The sequence below is a fragment of the Budorcas taxicolor genome, chromosome 3 (assembly GCF_023091745.1).
Source record: "Budorcas taxicolor isolate Tak-1 chromosome 3, Takin1.1, whole genome shotgun sequence".
In the NCBI taxonomy this organism is placed as follows: Eukaryota; Metazoa; Chordata; class Mammalia; order Artiodactyla; family Bovidae; genus Budorcas; species Budorcas taxicolor.
Window position 1 is genome coordinate 21,767,969 of NC_068912.1, and position 18,168 is coordinate 21,786,136.

Here is an 18,168-nt window from a genome sequence, read left to right on the forward strand (position 1 = left end):
GTGGGAGGGGGCAGGATGGGAGGGAAAGTAAAGAAAACAGAGAAGGAGAGGGACAGAGGCATAGAGGACTTCTCACACGGACAGAGAACATCAAGGCATGGAATTCCCCCTCATCCCTCACCTGTTCTTGCCCCTGACGTTCCTGACAGGTGAGGGAGGTTAACTTCTTGATTTCTGGTGGGAATGGAAGATACACAGATTTTTGGCCTTGGGACCTTTATGGTTAAAATTCTTTGGGAGTTAGGTGGTGAGGTTAACTGGTTCTATGTTTTGTGTGTGTGTGTGTGTGTGTGTGTACATGTGTACATGCGTGTGCATGCATGCATGGGTTTGCATTCTTATGTCCACATATATGACTGCCTGGCAAAGGCTGAGGCTGTCCACTGCCTTGTGTAATATTTGTGTCCAATTATATAAAACTTTGTCCTTAACCTTGGAGTCGACCAAAACGAAACATGATGTGAACTTCCACGTGGCTCGTCTGATTACTATTACCTGCCCCCACCCCTCCCTAATTCTCTCTGTCCTTGGTGGTCTCTGGGCTCCCGAGGCATAACTAACTAGCAGTGTGGTCAGAACTCTGGGTTTATCTAACCAATGAGCTACAGTTACTGGTCATGCAGCCCTACCAGCTTCCCAGATGCAATAAGGCTCACATACAAAATACCTTTCTGAAAAGGAGCATGTTTGAGACAGAGCAATCGCCATCGGTGAAAGTGGTGGTGGGGTGGCCTGAGAGGGGCTACTTGAAGGAGCAAGTTGCAGGGAAAGAAGCATGGGAGGGACAAGAGGCCTGGAATTTTTCCTCCTCAGTGCCCTGTAATCTTTGTTTCCTAAAATACCAGCTCTGATTTTAAGTGGGTTGGGGTTGGGAGGGAAGAGTCAGCCAGGACATGATTGCGGGGGTCTTCAGAGTGGGCTGAGAGTTAAGGAAGAAATGCAAGCAGGCAGGGGGTGTCAGGAGGGCGATGAGGTAGGAAGCAGATGGTGAGAAACTTTGGGAGTGATGGGACCCTTGGAAAGGATGGATGGCAAACCATGTGTGTAGGCAGGCAAGTGGCTCCACCCAGTTAATTGCCACTGAGGTTTTCCAGGGCTGGAATCAACCAGAGACCTAGACACTGGAGAAAGAGTGTGAAAGAGTAACAGTGATACTGGGAGTCAAGAAGAAACGAGACCCAAACATGCAGTGTTCTCTAACTTTCTCTTGTTCTCCCTATGGTCCTGGATTTGGGTAGAGTTTGGAAAGAATAGTTTTTCTGGGGCTGCAGAAAGGCAACCCTCACTTGGCCTGGAGAGGAGGATGTGTAGGAGGAATGATGTAGAAAAGAGGAAGTTGCCTCTTCCAGGCATGTCTGTGAATGATATTTCAAGGATAGGAATGGAAATACAGCTGTGCAACAGCATGGCAGAGGGCCACAGCTTAGACATCTCTACCCAAACACAGGAAGGAAATCATCCTTGCTTGGAGCTCTGAGTGCATGACATTGATGGAGTCCAGGGCAGCTTGTAAGACGAAGGGAGTTAGGCTGAGATCAGTATGTTCCCTTTGCGGCTTCTCTCTAGCTTTTCCTCTGTGTACTCATTAGCCTTTCTGACTGCTTCCTGCTAACCGTATGATCCTGGCCCCACCAGGTCTCTGCCTCCCCTTTAACCTGGATGTGCATCGCCCACGCCTATTTCTAGGCCCACCAGAGGCTGAATTTGGATACAGCGTCTTACAACATGTTGGGGGTGGACGACAATGGTGAGGAGGAAACTAGAGGGCCGAGGGATTGGGACTGGAGTAGAGCTGTTAAAGGGGAGGCAAAGTTGCTGGAAATATAAACAAACATGGTTCTTTGGAAGTGACTGGGGCTCTAGACTTGCCATCACCACGCCCCTTCCCTCTGGCCTATCTTAAGTGTCATATTTACACTGTGCTTGTATTCATTTCCTCTCCCCAGGATGCTGGTGGGTGCCCCCTGGGATGGGCCTTCAGGTGACCGAAGGGGGGATGTTTATCGCTGCCTTGTAGGGGGCTCCCACAGTGCCCCATGTGCCAAGGGCCACTTGGGTAAGAAGATGCCTCACTCTCCTAACCTCTAACCTTAATATACTAGTGGCTTTGATCCCTTACATCTCACTTCTTTTTAAAAAAATTTTTTTGGATTATAATTAATTTACAATGTTGTGTTATTTTCAAGTGTACAGCAAAATGGTTCAGTTATACATACACATGTATCCATTCTTTTTCAGATTCTTTTCTCATATAGGTTATTACAGAATGTTGAGTAGAGTTCCCTGTGCTATACAGTAGGTCCTTGTTGGTTATCTATTTTATATTAATAGTGTGTGTATGTTAATCTCAAGCTCCTAATTTATCCCCCACCCTACATTTCCCCTTTGGTAACCATAAATGTGTTTTCTAAGTCTGTAAGTCTGTTTCTGTTTTGTAAACAAGTTCATTTATATAGTTAAACATATTAGATTCCACATATGAGTAATATCACACCTCACTTATTCACCTCCATATCCCACACACTCCTCGTTCCTGACTTGATCCTGACCCCTTTTCATCCTCTTCCAAAATCACCTTGAACTCAGTCACCCCATCTGTGACCTCATGACCTCATGTTCTTCCACTCCCCTTCAACCAGGTGACCATCCACTGGGAAATTCATCTCGTCCTGCTGTGAATATGCACCTGGGGATGTCTCTGTTAGAGACAGATGGCAATGGGGGATTCATGGTAAGCTAAGGAAAGAGTGGTGGTAGAGTCTCTGAAGGTTCGTGGTAGAGAAAAGGGCAGTCTGGCAAGGGAAACTGGTCTATGGGGAGAGGTCAAGGAGTTAAAAACCTAGAAAGCAAGAAGGGAAATCTCGGGGAGTGGCCTCACTGCCTCCTTTGACGAGGAGCATATTCTGAGGGTGCCCTCACAAGCCTTGGAGTAACTGTTTCCCTTCCCAATCCCCAGGCTTGCGCCCCTCTCTGGTCTCGCGCTTGCGGCTCATCTGTCTTCAGTTCTGGAATATGTGCCCGTGTAGATGCTTCGTTCCAGCCCCAGGGAAGCCTGGCACCCACCGCACAACGTGAGCCAGGAGAAGGGCCCAAGTCCCCAGAATAGGGGGTGCAGGGTGGGAAAAAGATGGGGCCTCAGTGTATGATGCTTGACCATGGACCTGCATGGCTATCCTCACTGCGACCTAACGTGTGTGTGAAGGCTCCATGTTTCCTAACAGATTAGAATTCAGACTCTCTACCAGGGTATGAAGACTCCATGAACTAATTTAGTTCAGTCACTCAGTTGTGTCCGAACTGATTTAACCAACTTCAGAACTCAACTCTCACTATATTCCTCCATACCCTACACCTTAGCTATAGCCTTCGCTTCACTTTTCTTGTATATGCCATCTCCTTTTATTTAAAGTGTTCTCCACCCAAATGCCTTTCCTTATATTCTCCTCAAACATCTCCAGTCTTCAATATCTTCTCAGCTGCTGCCTCCTTTTATTCCCCACCATCAGAACTGATCCTCTATTGTTCTCTCACAACATAAAATGGTGCTAAGTTTCTACTTGCGCTTAATTCCATCTTCGTTGTTTTTGAGTCAATTGTATGTATTCCCGTCTTCCCTTTTATTCAGTTCTATATTTACCTAGGACTGGGTAATCTTCCTTGTATGTAAGAAGTGCCCAATAGTTTGAATTAAATGTGCCCTCATGTGACACAGTGGTAAAGAACCTTGCCAGTACAGGAGACGTAGGTTCAATCCCTGGGTCAGGAAGATCCTCTGGAAAAGGAAATGGCAACCCATTCCAGTATTCTTGCCTGGGAAATCCCATGGGCAAAGAAGCCTGGTGGGCTATAGTCTATGGGGTCATAAAGAGTCAGACATGATTGAACGATTAACACTTTCCTGTGACCTCTTTCCTTGTTGCCCCCATGCCCAATATCCTTTGCCCCTCTGTTTCCCATCACCATTACCCCTTCTCCTAGGCTGCCCCACATACATGGATGTCGTCATTGTCTTGGATGGCTCCAACAGCATCTACCCTTGGTCTGAAGTTCAGACCTTCCTACGAAGACTGGTAGGGAGATTGTTTATTGACCCGGAACAGATACAGGTAAGAGAAGGCAGGATGGATGGGCATGGAGGGAAGAATCGGGGAGAGAGAAGATAAATGTAGGCAGTATCTTCAGTAGTATCCAGGTGCTCATCTCCCCTCCCTCACATGCTTTCTTCTCCCTCCCCCTGCCCATTACACACACTCCCTTAGAGTGCACACTTTATTCTCAGGTGGGGCTGGTACAGTATGGAGAGAGCTCAGTCCACGAGTGGTCCCTGGGAGATTTCCGAACCAAGGAAGAAGTGGTGAGAGCAGCAAGGAACCTGAGCCGGCGAGAGGGACGAGAAACAAAGACTGCTCAAGCAATAATGATGGCCTGGTGAGACACTGGGAAGGGGAGTTTGGGCGGCCAGAAGGGGTAGGGGAAGGTTTGGAGTGCAATGTGTACATCCTGACATGTGTTGCTTGCTTATGTTTGTTTGCATGCTAGTGGTAGGTGGGGTGAGTCTAAATTGCCCATCATTGCATTCCTCATTGCCTTTCTACGAAGTGTCTGTCTGTGTCTCTCCATGTTTCTGCTTTACGTCTGCAGATGGAATTCTGTCTGTATACCTCCACTCCCCCTTTTTTTTAAAAAAGATTTATTTGTTATTTGTTTATTGATTGATTGACTGGTTGATTTTTGGCTGCTCTGGGTCTTTGTTGCCACATGCAGGCTTTCTCTAGTTGCAGCGAGCAGGCACTACTCTTCGTTGCAGTGCACAGGCTTCTCACTGTGGTTACTTCTCTTGCGGAGCACGGGCTGTAGGGCTTTTGGGCTTTGGTAGTTGCAGCTAAAGAGCTCTGGAGCGCAGGCTCAGTAGTTGTGGCTCATGGGCTTAGCTGCTTTGTGGCATGTGGAACCTTCGTGGACCAGGAATCAAACCTGTGTCCCTTGCATTGGCAGGCGGATTCTCAACTACTGAACCACCAGGGACACCCCTTCACTCCCACTTTGATGTTGGCCCTTGGGTTCTCCACCACTCATGTCCTCACCCATTTTCCAAACTCGCCAGAACTCATCTCTGGGAAGACTCCCCTGACCTGACCATTCTTTATTCTACATACTGGTGGCTCAGCTGGTAAAGAATCTGCCTGCAGTGCAGGAGACCTGGGCTCATTCCTTGGGTTGGGAGGATCCCCTGGAAAAGAGAATGGCAACCCACTCCAGTATTCTTGCTTGGAGAATTCCATGGACAGAGGAGCCTGGCAGGCAGGCTACATGTTGTTCCATGGGGTCCAAAGATTTGGTTGTGACTAACACTTTCACTTTTTTTCACTCACCCTTAATATTTATCCCTCTAAATACAATATTTGCTGAATGAACCTGTGAGTGGATGGATTTTACACTTATGTGCACTAATGATATGCTGCTCTGTATGTTATAGGACACCCCGACACTTGAGCTTTTATTACTGTGTGCCAATCTATTCTAGACAGTTGGGGAAATGGGCTAAAAGGCAAAAGGTCTGACCTCAGGGAACGGCTGACAGTGTGAAGTACTGGATATGTGTATCTATCTGCACACATCTGATCACAGCTCACTCCTTGTTTCTCTTCTCAGCACGGAAGGATTCAGTCAGTCCCACGGGGGCCGACCAGAGGCTGCCAGGCTACTGGTGGTTGTCACTGATGGAGAGTCCCATGATGGAGAAGAGCTTCCCACAGCACTACAGGCCTGTGAGGCTGGAAGAGTGACACGCTATGGGATTGCTGTGAGAATCAACTCTGGATCTGGAAGGATGGAAGGGGGTGGGGATGGTGACACTGAGGACTGGGAACTTAAGGAAAACGGATATTGATAACTTCCCAGACCAGTCACAACATACAACTAACAGGCTCTACCTTGATCTCCTGACCCCAGGTCCTTGGTCACTACCTCCGGCGGCAGCGAGACCCCAGTTCTTTCCTGCGAGAAATCAGAGCTATTGCCAGTGATCCAGACGAGAAATTCTTCTTCAATGTCACGGATGAAGCGGCACTGACTGACATTGTAGATGCGTTAGGGGACCGGATTTTTGGCCTTGAGGGTAATGATTACCCTGGAGAAAAAGAGGACAGGGCAGGGGGAGTTCTGGGGTATAGGTGGGGTTCTGGAAAAAGTTTATTAGGTCAAAGGGGGAATCATCTTCCCTTATATTGCCTCAATGTTTTCTTACACTCCAGGGTCCCATGGAGAAAATGAAAGCTCCTTTGGGCTGGAAATGTCTCAGATTGGTTTCTCTACTCATCAGCTAAAGGTTGGACAGACTCTGACCTCCCCCACCCATGACCCTTCTCAACATCTGACTCCTTCCAGCCTCTAACTCAGACGACGACTTCAATCCTAGTGCTCTTCTATGCTGCGCCTTTAACTAATGTCCATGCTGACCTTCCCATGCCTTTCCAACTGACCCCAGTCTCCCCTCAGGGACCCTCTCACTCCTGGAGAGTTTTTTCTTCTTATTCCCCACTGTCTTTTCAGTGACCCCATCTGGTTCTGCCCTACAGGATGGGATTCTCTTTGGAATGGTGGGGGCTTATGACTGGGGGGGCTCAGTGTTATGGCTTGAAGAAGGTCGCCGCCTCTTCCCACCACGGACAGCCCTGGAAGATGAATTTCCCCCTGCATTGCAGAACCATGCAGCCTACCTGGGTGAGTAGCAGAGAGCTGCAAAGGATTAGAGGGTGGCGGGGAAAAATGCTTCCCCAGTGGGGGCTATCAGGTACTTACTGCTAACTCATGCAGTTTCTCACTGATCTGCTACTTTCCTTAGGACCCCCTTCTGTGCCTTTAGGGAACCCTCCTACTCTGACCCCATTTTCTTTCCCTTTCACCCCTAATTCCTTGTCCGCTTCTAGGTTACTCTGTTTCCTCCATGTTTTTGCGGGGTGGTCGCCGCCTCTTTCTCTCAGGGGCTCCTCGGTTTAGTCATCGAGGAAAGGTCATCGCCTTCCAACTTAAGAAAGATGGGGCTGTGAGGGTCGCCCAGAGCCTCCAGGGGGAGCAGGTAGGGCATCCAAGGTGAGGGATGAGGCCCGTGGGTCCTCAGGGACTCCAGGCTGTTGGGGGAGGGACTCCAGGCTGTGAGGGAAGATGGTTAAGGGGCAAGAGAGGGGCCTTAGAAATGTGTGATGAATTCTGGTTGTCAGGGGTGTGAGGACCAGATCGGCAGGTGCTTCCCACTTGTCCATAATCTTGCCTTCCCTTCCCCCTGGGATCACCACTGCCCACCACTCTCCAGATTGGCTCGTACTTTGGCAGCGAACTCTGCCCACTGGACATCGATGGGGATGGAACAACTGATGTCTTACTTGTGGCTGCCCCCATGTTCCTGGGGCCTCAGAACAAGGAGACAGGACGTGTTTATGTGTATCTGGTGGGCCAGGTGAGACGTGCTGGGATGCCCTAGAACTTGTCTGTGGGGGGTGGAGGGGGAGGGGAGGCACACACATTTGAGGGCTGGCCGACAGGTCAGGACTCTCTGATCAGCACCGTCGGTCTTCTCCTCACCGCCACCAGCCATCCTTGCTGACGCTCCAGAGAACACTTCAGCCAGAATCCCCCCAGGATGCTCGGTTTGGCTTTGCCATGGGTGCTCTTCCTGATTTGAACCAAGATGGTTTTGCTGATGTGGCTGTGGGAGCGCCGCTGGAGGATGGGCACCGTGGAGCCCTGTACCTCTATCACGGGGCCCAGAGAGGAGTCAGGCCGCGTCCTGCACAGGTCAGAAGAGCCCCGATGAAGCAGGGCGTGGTGAGGGGAAGGGGGTACACACCCTTTTCTTATCATTGTTCTCCTGGGCTTGAGACCCAAACTGAACAAGTACCTTTTTTTGATTGTTTATTTTTATTTATTTATTTATGGCTGGGCTGAGTCTTTGTTGCTTTTGTAAGGGCTTTCTCTAGTTGTGGTGAGTGGGGGCTACTCTTTGTTTAGGTGCTCGGCCTTCTGACTGCGGTGGCTTCTCTTGTTGCGGAGCACGGGCTGTAGGCTCTCAGGCTCAGTAGCTGTGGCTCACAGGTCCGAGTGTGCAGGCTTCAGTAGCTGCAGCACGAGGGCTCAGTACTTGTGACTCTCGGGCTCTAGAGCGCAGGCTCAGTAGTTGTGGCACATGGGGTTAGTTGCTCTGCAGCATGTGGAATCTTCCCGGACTAGGGATTGAACCCGTGTCCCCTGTACTGGCAGGTGGAGTCTTATCCACCTGGGAAGTCCAACAAGTGCCTTTTTTTTTTTTTTTTAAATCAGTAGTCAAAAAGGTAAGGTGATGGGGGCAAGAAACATATTACTATACTAGAGACTCCTGAACACACTCAAGTTTTTCTCCTTCCTCCTCATGCTTGAGGGGAGAATTAGAAAAAGCCAGATAGGAGGCCTCAGAAACCAGGTATGTGAGTCCCTGTTCAGTCTCTCCTCTCTCCCTCTCAGCGGATTGCCGCTATCTCCATGCCGCAGGCCCTCAGCTACTTTGGCCGAAGTGTGGATGGCCGGCTGGATCTAGATGGTGATGACCTGGTCGATGTGGCTGTGGGTGCCCAAGGGGCAGCCATCCTGCTCAGGTGAGCAGTTGCAGCTCAGGCAGCAGTGGACAACATGGCACAGCTGTTAAAAGCAAGGGCTTTGGAGTCACAGACTTATATCTGGCTTCTTGATCAACTTACTCTGTACCTCCATTCTCCTAGTTTTTAAAATAGGAATAATACCTATACCTGCCTTATAGGCTTGTGGTGAGGATTAAATGTGATAATTCGTACAAAGATCTAAACACCATGCCTAGAGCACATGGCAAGTGCTTATTGAATATCACCTATTAGCTTACTTGTGTCCAAAGGTTCAGGGGAGACTGGCTCGTGTGTTGCCTAGCTCCTTATTCTTTCCTTTGACCTCAGGGAGGCAAATACTGGGGATCGCCTTTCTCTAAGGGCTTTCCTCCCATAGCTAGACTTTCTTTCCCACCCTGTTCCCAGCTCCCGGCCCATTGTCCGCCTGGCCCCTTCACTAGATGTGACCCCGTCGGCCATCAGCGTGGTTCAGAGGGACTGTAAGAGGCGAGGCCAGGAGGCAACCTGCCTGTCTGCAGCCCTTTGCTTCCAAGTGACCTCCCGCACTCCTGGCCGCTGGGATCGCCGATTCCGTGAGTGACTGGGCAGCAGTCCAACCCCTCCCTGCCCTAGTCTTGGGACCCCTCTCCACCTGCACTCTTGCCCACCCCATTCAGATGTGCGGTTCACAGCATCGCTGGACGAGTGGACAACCGCAGCCCGGGCAGCATTTGACGGCTCTGGCCAGAGGCTGTCCCCTCGGCGGCTCCGGCTCAGTGTGGGGAACATCACGTGTGAGCAACTGCACTTCCATGTGCTGGTGAGGAGAGGGCAGGAACTGCTTGCTATCAGGGCCTGGGAGTGAGAGAAAGGCTGCATCAGGGGAGGAGATTCTGTTGGATCAGCAAGAAATCTGAAGTGGGAAAAGTGAGAGAGTTCAGACTTTGGAGGCAGGCTGATCTGGGTTTGAATCCTGCTTTGCCATTTAGCACCTGTGCATTCTGGCAAGTCGCATCACCTACAAACCTTAGCTTCCTTGCCTGAAAAGGGGAGATTAATAATAACAACGTTATAGGAGTTGTCTTAGAATTAAATGTAATAGTATTGATAAAACCTTAGGACAGTACCTAGCACACAGGAAGTACTCAGTAAAAGATCAGTGTAATTATCACATTCTACCAAGATTCCTGGGTCATCTCCCTTACCCTGGTTCCCCATGAGCCTTCACTCTGGTTTCTCTCAGGATACGTCAGATTACCTCCGGCCAGTGTCCTTGACTGTGACCTTTGCTTTGGACAATACCACAAAGCCAGGGCCTGTGCTGGATGAGGGCTCACCCACCTCCATCCGGAAGCTGGTCAGCAGTGCCAAGCCCTGCCCTGCCCCCGCGTTGCCACACTGCGCTTCTCAGTGAATTCAAGAGAAAGGGGTGGGGGCAGACATGAGGTCACAGTGGGATCTGACCTAGGCACCCAGTCTTCTCTTTTCACTTGTCCTCCAATCCCATCCCTTTTTCCCATGCCTTCTTCTCAGTCCTCAGCCCCTTCTCTCTCCTCTAGGTCCCCTTCTCCAAGGACTGTGGCCCTGACAATGAATGTGTCACAGATTTGGTACTTCAAGCTAATATGGACATCAGAGGCTCCAGGTGGGATGGACATGAACGGCCAAACCGGGCTGACTTGAGACAGACCAGAAGGGACTTGAAGGGAGATGGAGGGCTGTTTCTTGCCCAGGAAAACAGAAATGAGGCTTCTGGCTCTCCTTCAACTCTGGGCTGCCCTTTATCCATCACTCCTAGGAAGGACCCTTTCGTGGTTCGAGGGGATCGGCGGAAAGTGCTGGTGTCAGCAACTCTGGAGAACAAGAAGGAGAATGCCTACAACACTAGCCTGAGTCTCAGCTTCTCCAGAAACCTCCACCTGTCCAGTTTCACTCCTCAGGTGCCCTTGGGGAAGGGAGTTCAGGGGAATCAGGGAAGTAGGAAGACAACTGGAGTGCTGGCTATGAGGGCCTCTGGGAAAGGTTGTGTTTAGAGGCTGCAGGCAAGAGGGCATTCGCAGCCCCAGCATAGCCTTCACCCTGCTTCCTCTGTTCTCAGAGCAACAGCCCAGTGAAGGTGGAGTGTGCAGCCCCCGCTCCACATGCCCGGCTCTGCAGCGTGGGGCATCCTGTCTTCCAGATGGGAGCCAAGGTGAGTCGGGGCCCAGGATGAGAAGGGGGCTTTGAGAGATCAGGGGCTGGAATCTGTGGGGCCTGGGAGTTTCGGGAAGGAGGCTCACAGATGGGCTCCCATTCCTCTGTAGTTGTCCCATGAAGAGAAACCTACCATGTCCCCATGTCCCTTGCCCCTAGGTGACCTTCCTGCTAGAGTTTGAGTTTAGCTGCTCCTTCCTCCTGAGCCAGGTCCTTGTGAGGCTGACGGCCACCAGGTGAGAGGAGTGGGCATCTCCTCCCAGCCCTCTCCTGTTAGGTCTTGATGGGGGTGGTGTGGGAGTGAGGGTGGCGGTGGAAGCAGCATGACTCCCTCACTCCAGAGGAAGGGGGTCTGAGACAGGGCTGGGATGTGAGCCTCCCCTTGACCCTACAGCAGTAGCCTGGAGAGAAACGGAACGCTTCGCGATAACACAGCCCAGACCTCAGCCTACATTCAGTATGAGCCTCACCTCCTATTCTCCAGGTATGGCTCAGCTCCTCACTGGGACCCCATTCGGACCCCAGACTCGTCCTCTTTATGTTCGCTCCCTCTCCCTCCAAGTGCTTCAGTGTTTCCGAACACCAAACCCCTGGGGTTGCCCCATCTTTTTGGCCTTAATCCCACTCATGCTAAGCCTTCTCTTTAAAGCATTTCTCTTTCCTAGGTATGGGTATACCTATACATCCTAGTTGTAGGGCTTTGCTGGGCCCTGGGGCTTGGAGCTGGGGTGGTGGGATGTGGCCATAAAGTTTATGCCACGTCTGTGTCATATTTCATTTCTGTCTTCGCTGTGTACCCCCGTATCTTTATCCATGTGCTGGCCCTTCCTACCACGAATCTGTCCGTGTGCTGATCGTGTGCCGGGTTTCTGTGTCATGGCTGTGACCATGCACTTCCTGACTTGGTGTTCACGCAGTGAGTCCACTCTGCACCGCTATGAGGTCCACCCATATGGAACCCTCCCAGTGGGCCCTGGCCCCGAATTCAAAACCACTCTTAGGGTGAGAAGCCAGAGGGGCCTTGGCATGAGCAGAGGGCTGGAGAGGAGTCCTGGGAAAAGGATGGGAAGGGTCTCTCTTAGATTTCAGTGGCATCGAGGGTAAAGCGGAACAGGTGAGGAAGGGTTTTTCTCTGTCTCTCACCTCTTCCTTTTCCAATCCTCCTTTTAGGTTCAGAACCTTGGCTGCTATGTGGTCAGCGGCCTCATCATCTCAGCCCTCCTTCCAGCTGTGGCCTATGGGGGCAATTACTTCCTGTCACTGTCTCAAGTCATCACTAACAATGTGAGTCTGGCCTGGGGGCCTATGGAACCCTGCCACCTTTATCTGGTGGACTCACCCAGCTCCTCATCTGCTGGGTCTCTGCTCTCAGAGATCCTCCCTCTCTGGGGGAGGAAGGGGCTTTCTTTTCCATATGTACCTTCTTTGAGAAGAAAGAAAGGGGTTACCCAGGGAAGAACTTCAAGAGTGTGGATGGTGTGCTCCTGCTCAGCCTGGAGGGGCCGGCCTCTCGCCATCCAGGAGATCCCTCAAGTTGGCTCTTCCTCTAGGCAAGCTGCACAGTGCAGAACCTGACCAAACCCCCAGGGCCCCCTGTGCATCCAGAGGAGCTTCAGCACACAAGCAGGCTGGTATGAGTCACAGGGGGGTGAAGAAGGTGTCCAGAGCAGGAATGCAGGGAGGAACAGTGGAGTTCAGAGCTTTGGGTGGAAGGTAGAGCCCGGTGTGGGGCATGGGGATTGTTCCCCCTCCAGGGTCCTGATCTGTCTCTCTCTTCCGATAGAATGAGAGCAATACCCACTGCCAGGTTGTGAAGTGCCACCTTGGGCGGCTGGCAAAGGGGACCGAGATCTCTGTTGGACTACTGAGGCTGGTTCACAATGAATTTTTCCGGAGGGTAAATGTTTCCTTTTCTACTACTCTCCCCTGCTGCTGCTACCTGGGACTTTAGCATAGGCATTTCAGAGACAGACTCATGTTCAGGTTTGAGCTTCTCCTCCTACTGGCAAAGTTATTTGATTTTTCTAACCTTCTTTCTCCTCATCTCTAAAATAAGGAAGAAAATATCTACTTCATGAGGTTGTTGTAAAGAACAAACTAATGAGATGCACTCACTCAAAGCTAGTTACTGTTTTTGTATTTTCCTCCATTTATCATCTCTTAGTGTTATTATCACTAAGGTATATAGAATACCTAAATTCAATCAATCCATCAAATGCCTATGATATAAAAGGCCCTGTTTTATATATAAATTCCCCTGTGACTAAGGAGAATATCCCCAACATTTAGCATCATGGCTTCCCAGATGACACTAGTAAAAGGTTCCCAGGTAAAGAACCTGCCTGCCAATGCAGGAGATGTAATATATGCGGGTTTGATCCCTGGGTTGAGAAGATCTCCTGGAAAAGGAAATGGCAACCCATTCCAGTATCCTTGCCTGGAAAATTCCATGGACAGAGGAGCCTGGCAGGCTACAGTCCATGGAGTTGCAAAAAGTCAGACATGACTGAGCATGTCTAGTTAACTCATTATAGTGATTTAATATATTTTTTATTAAATGAACCAGTAAAGAGTTGATATTACATGTAGGATATGCATGGAGGGTAGTGGGAAGTGATATTGTATAGTGAAAGGGATCTAAATTTGAAAATTCTTTAAAGCTGAGGAGTTGAATTTCACATGATAGGCAGTCAGGAGTCAGTGTGAGTTCCTTAGCAGAGCAATGACATCTTAATTATAACAGCTGTTTAGTACTAGGGGTTTATATTGTACTTTCCTGTGTGCCATCTACTTTGAATAATATAAGATCCCTGGGATGTGGGCATTTTTCAGGAAAGTTAAGTCTGACAGACCATCCTTCCCTAAGTCCAGTTCTCTCTTTATCTCTCTTTGGTATCCTTTTTTCATTCATTTATTTACTCTTTTAACAAAGGTTTATTGACAAGTTGTGCTAGGCACTAGGGACACATAAGTTACTAACACTTGACCTCAAGGATTTTATAGTTCAACAGAGGTGAAAGAGAAATAAACAGAATATTATAACCTAGTCCAGGGTGATGGGGGTTAGAAGGAAACACTTCTACTTCCCAGAGGGGATGACATCTAAACTTCAACCTGAAGGAAGGGTAGGAGTTAGCCAAAAAAAGAGGGGTTGAATGCATTTCAAGAGGAGTAGAGCATGCAGAGTCCATGAAGGGCCACAGGCTTTCCATCTGTTACCTTTCTTCTCTTTCGCTATTGCTCTCCAACTGTTTCCTCTGGTCTTGAGGGTCCTGGAAGTTATCCCCCCGGCCTCATCTTTGCCATTAGGGTCCTGAGACCTGTTCCACCTGATGATGTTGTAGTTGTTAGTCGCTAAGTCATGTCTGATTTTTTTGCAACCCCATGGACTATAGCCCATCAGGCTCCTCTGTCCATGGGATTTCCCAGGCAAGACTACTAGAGTGGGTTACCTTTTTCTTCTCTAGGGGATCTTCCTGAACCAGGGATCGAACCTCACTCTCCTGCATTGGCAGGCGGATTCTTTACCATTGAGCCAGCAGGGAAGCCCAATCATGGCTCACTTTAAATCTCTTTCCATTCCACAGGCCAAATTCAAGTCTCTGACAGTGGTCAGCACCTTCGAACTGAGCACCGAGGAGGGCAGCGTCCTACTGCTGACTGAAGCCTCCCGGTGGAGCGAGGTGGGGTTGGAGACTGAGTTTGAGAGCTGTGAAACTAGCAAGGGTGGCGATAGCATCAGGGCACCCGTGAGCTTGTTCACAACAGGGGTGTCTTCATTAGGCAGCATTCAGGGAGTCAGAAGTGATCAGTCAGAATGGTGGATCCCCCTGCCTCCATTCTGACCTCAGTTTCTTCCCTTTTATTCTTCTGTTTGGGGGCTGAGTTTGCTACAGTGTGGGGTGAAGCTAACTGGGCAAAAGGGTGCAAGTAAAAACCAGCTGTCCTCTCTATGCAGAGCCTCCTGGAGGTGATTCAGTCCCGCCCTGTCCTCATCTCTCTCTGGATCCTCATTGGCAGTGTCCTGGGAGGGCTGCTCCTGCTTGCTCTCCTTGTTTTCTGCCTTTGGAAGGTAAGCACTGCTGAAGTGGACCGTATGGGGCATGGTGCCCATGAGTTAAGGTAGCCTTCATTACAGCAGGGAAAACTGGGTTTGTGCTGGGCAACTAAGCAGGCTGTGGGTGTCTCCAGATCTCCTTCACTGTCCTCCAGGAATCTTAGCTGAATTAAACCAAAGCCAAATAAAATAAATTTGAATCTCATTTTTGGAAGCAGAACGAAACTGAAGGCTTCAGATACCTCTAAGGGCCTTTGGCAGGGTCTCTAGGCAGGGCATTTGGTGATGACTCTTATCTCTTTCCCTACAGCTTGGCTTCTTTGCCCGGAAGAAAATCCCCAAGGAAGAAAAGAGAGAAGAGAAATTGGAGCAATGAACATAGAATAAAGTCCATAAAGACCTCTCTTGCAGCTTCTCCAAAAGACTTGCCTAAGAGCAGAAGTTTGGGGGCTCAGATGGTGCAAGAGGAAGAAAGCCTCTGGACTGTCTCCCCAGACCTGCAGCCTGACTTGACTTTTGAGTCATGAGGATGCTGCTGGCAACAGATGAGGCCTCACCTCAGACAAGAAGGGCTGGCACTAAAACCAGGAACATTCCCACCCTGTGCTTCCCTCCTTGTGATCCTGGCTCCAGAGCTTACACTGGGGCCTTAGTGTTGGGCCCCTTTTTTCCCCTGTCCCTGGGAATCAGCATTGTTTTGCCTAGGTCCCTGACTTCTTTCAGATTCCACCACTACATCCTCCCTCACAGTTTGGAAAGGACTAGGGTTATCTTCCACCATTCCCCTACCTCTCACCTTCCTGCCTTCTCCCCACTCCACAGGAGAGCGCTGACGTTGGCTTGCACGAAGTAAAGTCAACATCTGCTGCTTTCCTGTGGAGTCTGGTGATTCAGAGGGCCGGATGGGGAGAGTCAACAGGAAAAAAAGGAGGGAGGAGGAAAAGCCACAAGAGACATTCTGTACAATTCCAAGAAACAGAGAAGCCTTTAGACAGGCAACTGCCATTCCCCCTGAAACCCGAGACTTTCGTGGTGCACTCGCCTGCGCTTGCCCGCCCTCAGGTGCTGGTGAAAGGGAACTGCTCCAGGCCTGCTGGGCAAGGATTTCCCAGCTCTGCAGCCTTCCCTGCGAGCAAAGCCAGAGCTGGGTGCCGCATTCTCTAGAGCCAGGGGCCCCCATGTGGCTAGAGCTGGAATAACAGGGAAGACTGGATGCCCCAGGCAGTTTTTTCTTAGGCCACACACCCTCTTGAGCCCTCCTTGGAGCCTCCTTATAGAAACTAGAGAGAAGGGACAGGGTTGCTGCTTGATGGTAGGAAACCCTTTCACCTTACTAGATTTGGGAGGCAGCAGTGCCAAGGAGTCTGAACAAGTAGGGTCTGAATTAAGGAAGAAGCTGAAGAAGGTGGCAAGAGGTCTCTGGCAAGCAAGCCCTTACTGGTTTGGCACTGGTTATATAGCACAAATAGCTCCTAGGAAATATTTCTGGGGCATCTCCAGCCATACCTTGTGAGGCTTCTCTGGTGGCATCAGTTTACCAGCCCTTGCTTCAAGTTTACTGGAAATTCCCAAGTTAATTTCTATCTCTGAACAACCCCTACCCTCCACCCCCCGACCCCCAACTAACTTTTTGGTCATGGCCAGTAAAGAGAAGTGGATTCTCCTTGACAACTGGGTAACTTGCAGTTCTTTGTAACCAAGACTCTGAATACCAAAGTCAGATATTGGTTTCCAGAGAGCAGCTCTGACAGCCACTTGAAGAATCAACACCCATTTACAGCCCAGGAGAGAGGGGACCTGACCGGGCAGTTGACTAGCAGCCACAGATTCTCCTCCAGGGCCATTCTTGAGATCTGGTGAGAGGGTTTATTTTGACTTATCTCTGACCTTTTACAGACAGCATTGTCTCTGTTTCCTAATAAGGTGGACAGTTTATTAGATGGTCAGAACAAATAAAGTTCAGTATCAAATGACTTCTGATTCTTCTTGAGTTCCCTGGGATATAGACTGCTCACAAATTGTGAGAGGTGGAGCCTTGATTCACCTGAGACCCTACACAGTAGAGTCCCTGGAAGATGAAGTTATGAAGGATTTGAAGTGATTTCTGTGACTCTCCTACTGGAGATGTGCCCTAGCCTCCTGCAATCCTCACCTGCTTACGTGAGCATACAGTGTAAAATGTGTAGGTTTGGTTTGGTAAGCACATAGGCCTAGATTGAAATCCCAGGTCTGCCATTTATGAGCTATATGGCCTTGAGCAAGCCATGACTAGCCTGAGGTTCAGATAAGAGGCTGTATAGAACAGTGGTTAAGAATGAAGACAGACTTGAGTTTAAACTATACCACTTGAAGGGCTTCCCTGGTGGCTCAGTGGCAAAGAACTCATCTGCGAATGCAGGAGACACAGGCTCGATCCCTGGTCCAGAATGATCCCCTGCAGAAGGAAATGGTAACCTGCTCCAGTATTCTTGCCCGAGAAATCCCATGGATAGAGGAGCCTGGCGGGCTACTACAGTACATGGGGTTGCAAAAGAGTTGGACATGACTTATCGACTAAACAACATACCACATAAAACCTATTGGACATTGAACAGATTTAACTTCTCCAAGTCTTGACTTTCTTGACTTTAAACTTATTAAGGTTCAGACTTCCCTGGTGGTCCAGTGTCTAAGACGCCATACTCTCATTGCAGGGAGCCAGGGTTCAATCCCTGGTTAGGGAACTAGATCCCACATGCTACAAGTAAAGATCCCACATGCTGCTACGAGGACTGAAGATCCCTCAAGTCAGTTAAGACATGGCTCAGCCAAACAAATATTTTAAAATAAATGTATTAGGATTGTGAGAACTAAATGAGGTGATTCAAGTAAAGTGAACATATATAGTAAGTACCCAATAAATGGTAACTACTGTTATAAAAATAATTTGTTATAAGATAACCTACCCTACATAACCTGCATTGTGAGGACTGAGGAGGTATATGGAAGCACCAAGTGATGCTCATGATCTGGTGACTTGCCTGCTCTTCACAGACTCTCAAGATTTGTTTTCCTATGTGTTATTATCTCCTGCCACTAAATCTTACCCTATGCCTCATCCCCTTTGAAATAAGCCCTCAGGTCCAGAAAGATGATAATTAGGTGATTAACTTAAGGTTCTAAAGGTAGAAGTCTGATTGATTAGATTTCTTTAGACACCCAGGGTTCTTCTGTTATCCTCACGGTACATGGGTTCTTCAGCAATGGGCTTCTAGAGACCATGTCTCTGTCTTTGTTGCCTAACCCTGAGAATAGTGGCCATTCTAGCTT

The 18,168-nt window shown here is 49.4% G+C and overlaps 1 protein-coding gene across 1 annotated transcript; it reads left to right on the forward strand.

The window, feature by feature from the left end:
• Positions 1–97: 97 nt before the first annotated feature.
• Positions 98–16,148, forward strand: ITGA10 (integrin subunit alpha 10). The gene is made up of 30 exons (XM_052636751.1): positions 98–149; positions 1,636–1,747; positions 1,947–2,056; positions 2,640–2,731; positions 2,957–3,071; positions 3,979–4,106; positions 4,280–4,428; positions 5,653–5,803; positions 5,953–6,118; positions 6,255–6,328; positions 6,579–6,723; positions 6,930–7,078; positions 7,313–7,456; positions 7,591–7,794; positions 8,497–8,627; positions 9,036–9,202; positions 9,287–9,429; positions 9,853–9,966; positions 10,169–10,254; positions 10,408–10,549; positions 10,708–10,800; positions 10,962–11,038; positions 11,197–11,286; positions 11,720–11,804; positions 11,973–12,086; positions 12,353–12,433; positions 12,586–12,699; positions 14,390–14,485; positions 14,761–14,874; positions 15,170–16,148. The coding sequence occupies exons 1-30, from the start codon at positions 98–100 to the stop codon at positions 15,233–15,235; spliced, it is 3,504 nt and encodes a 1,167-aa protein (XP_052492711.1). The 3' UTR covers positions 15,236–16,148.
• Positions 16,149–18,168: the final 2,020 nt, after the last annotated feature.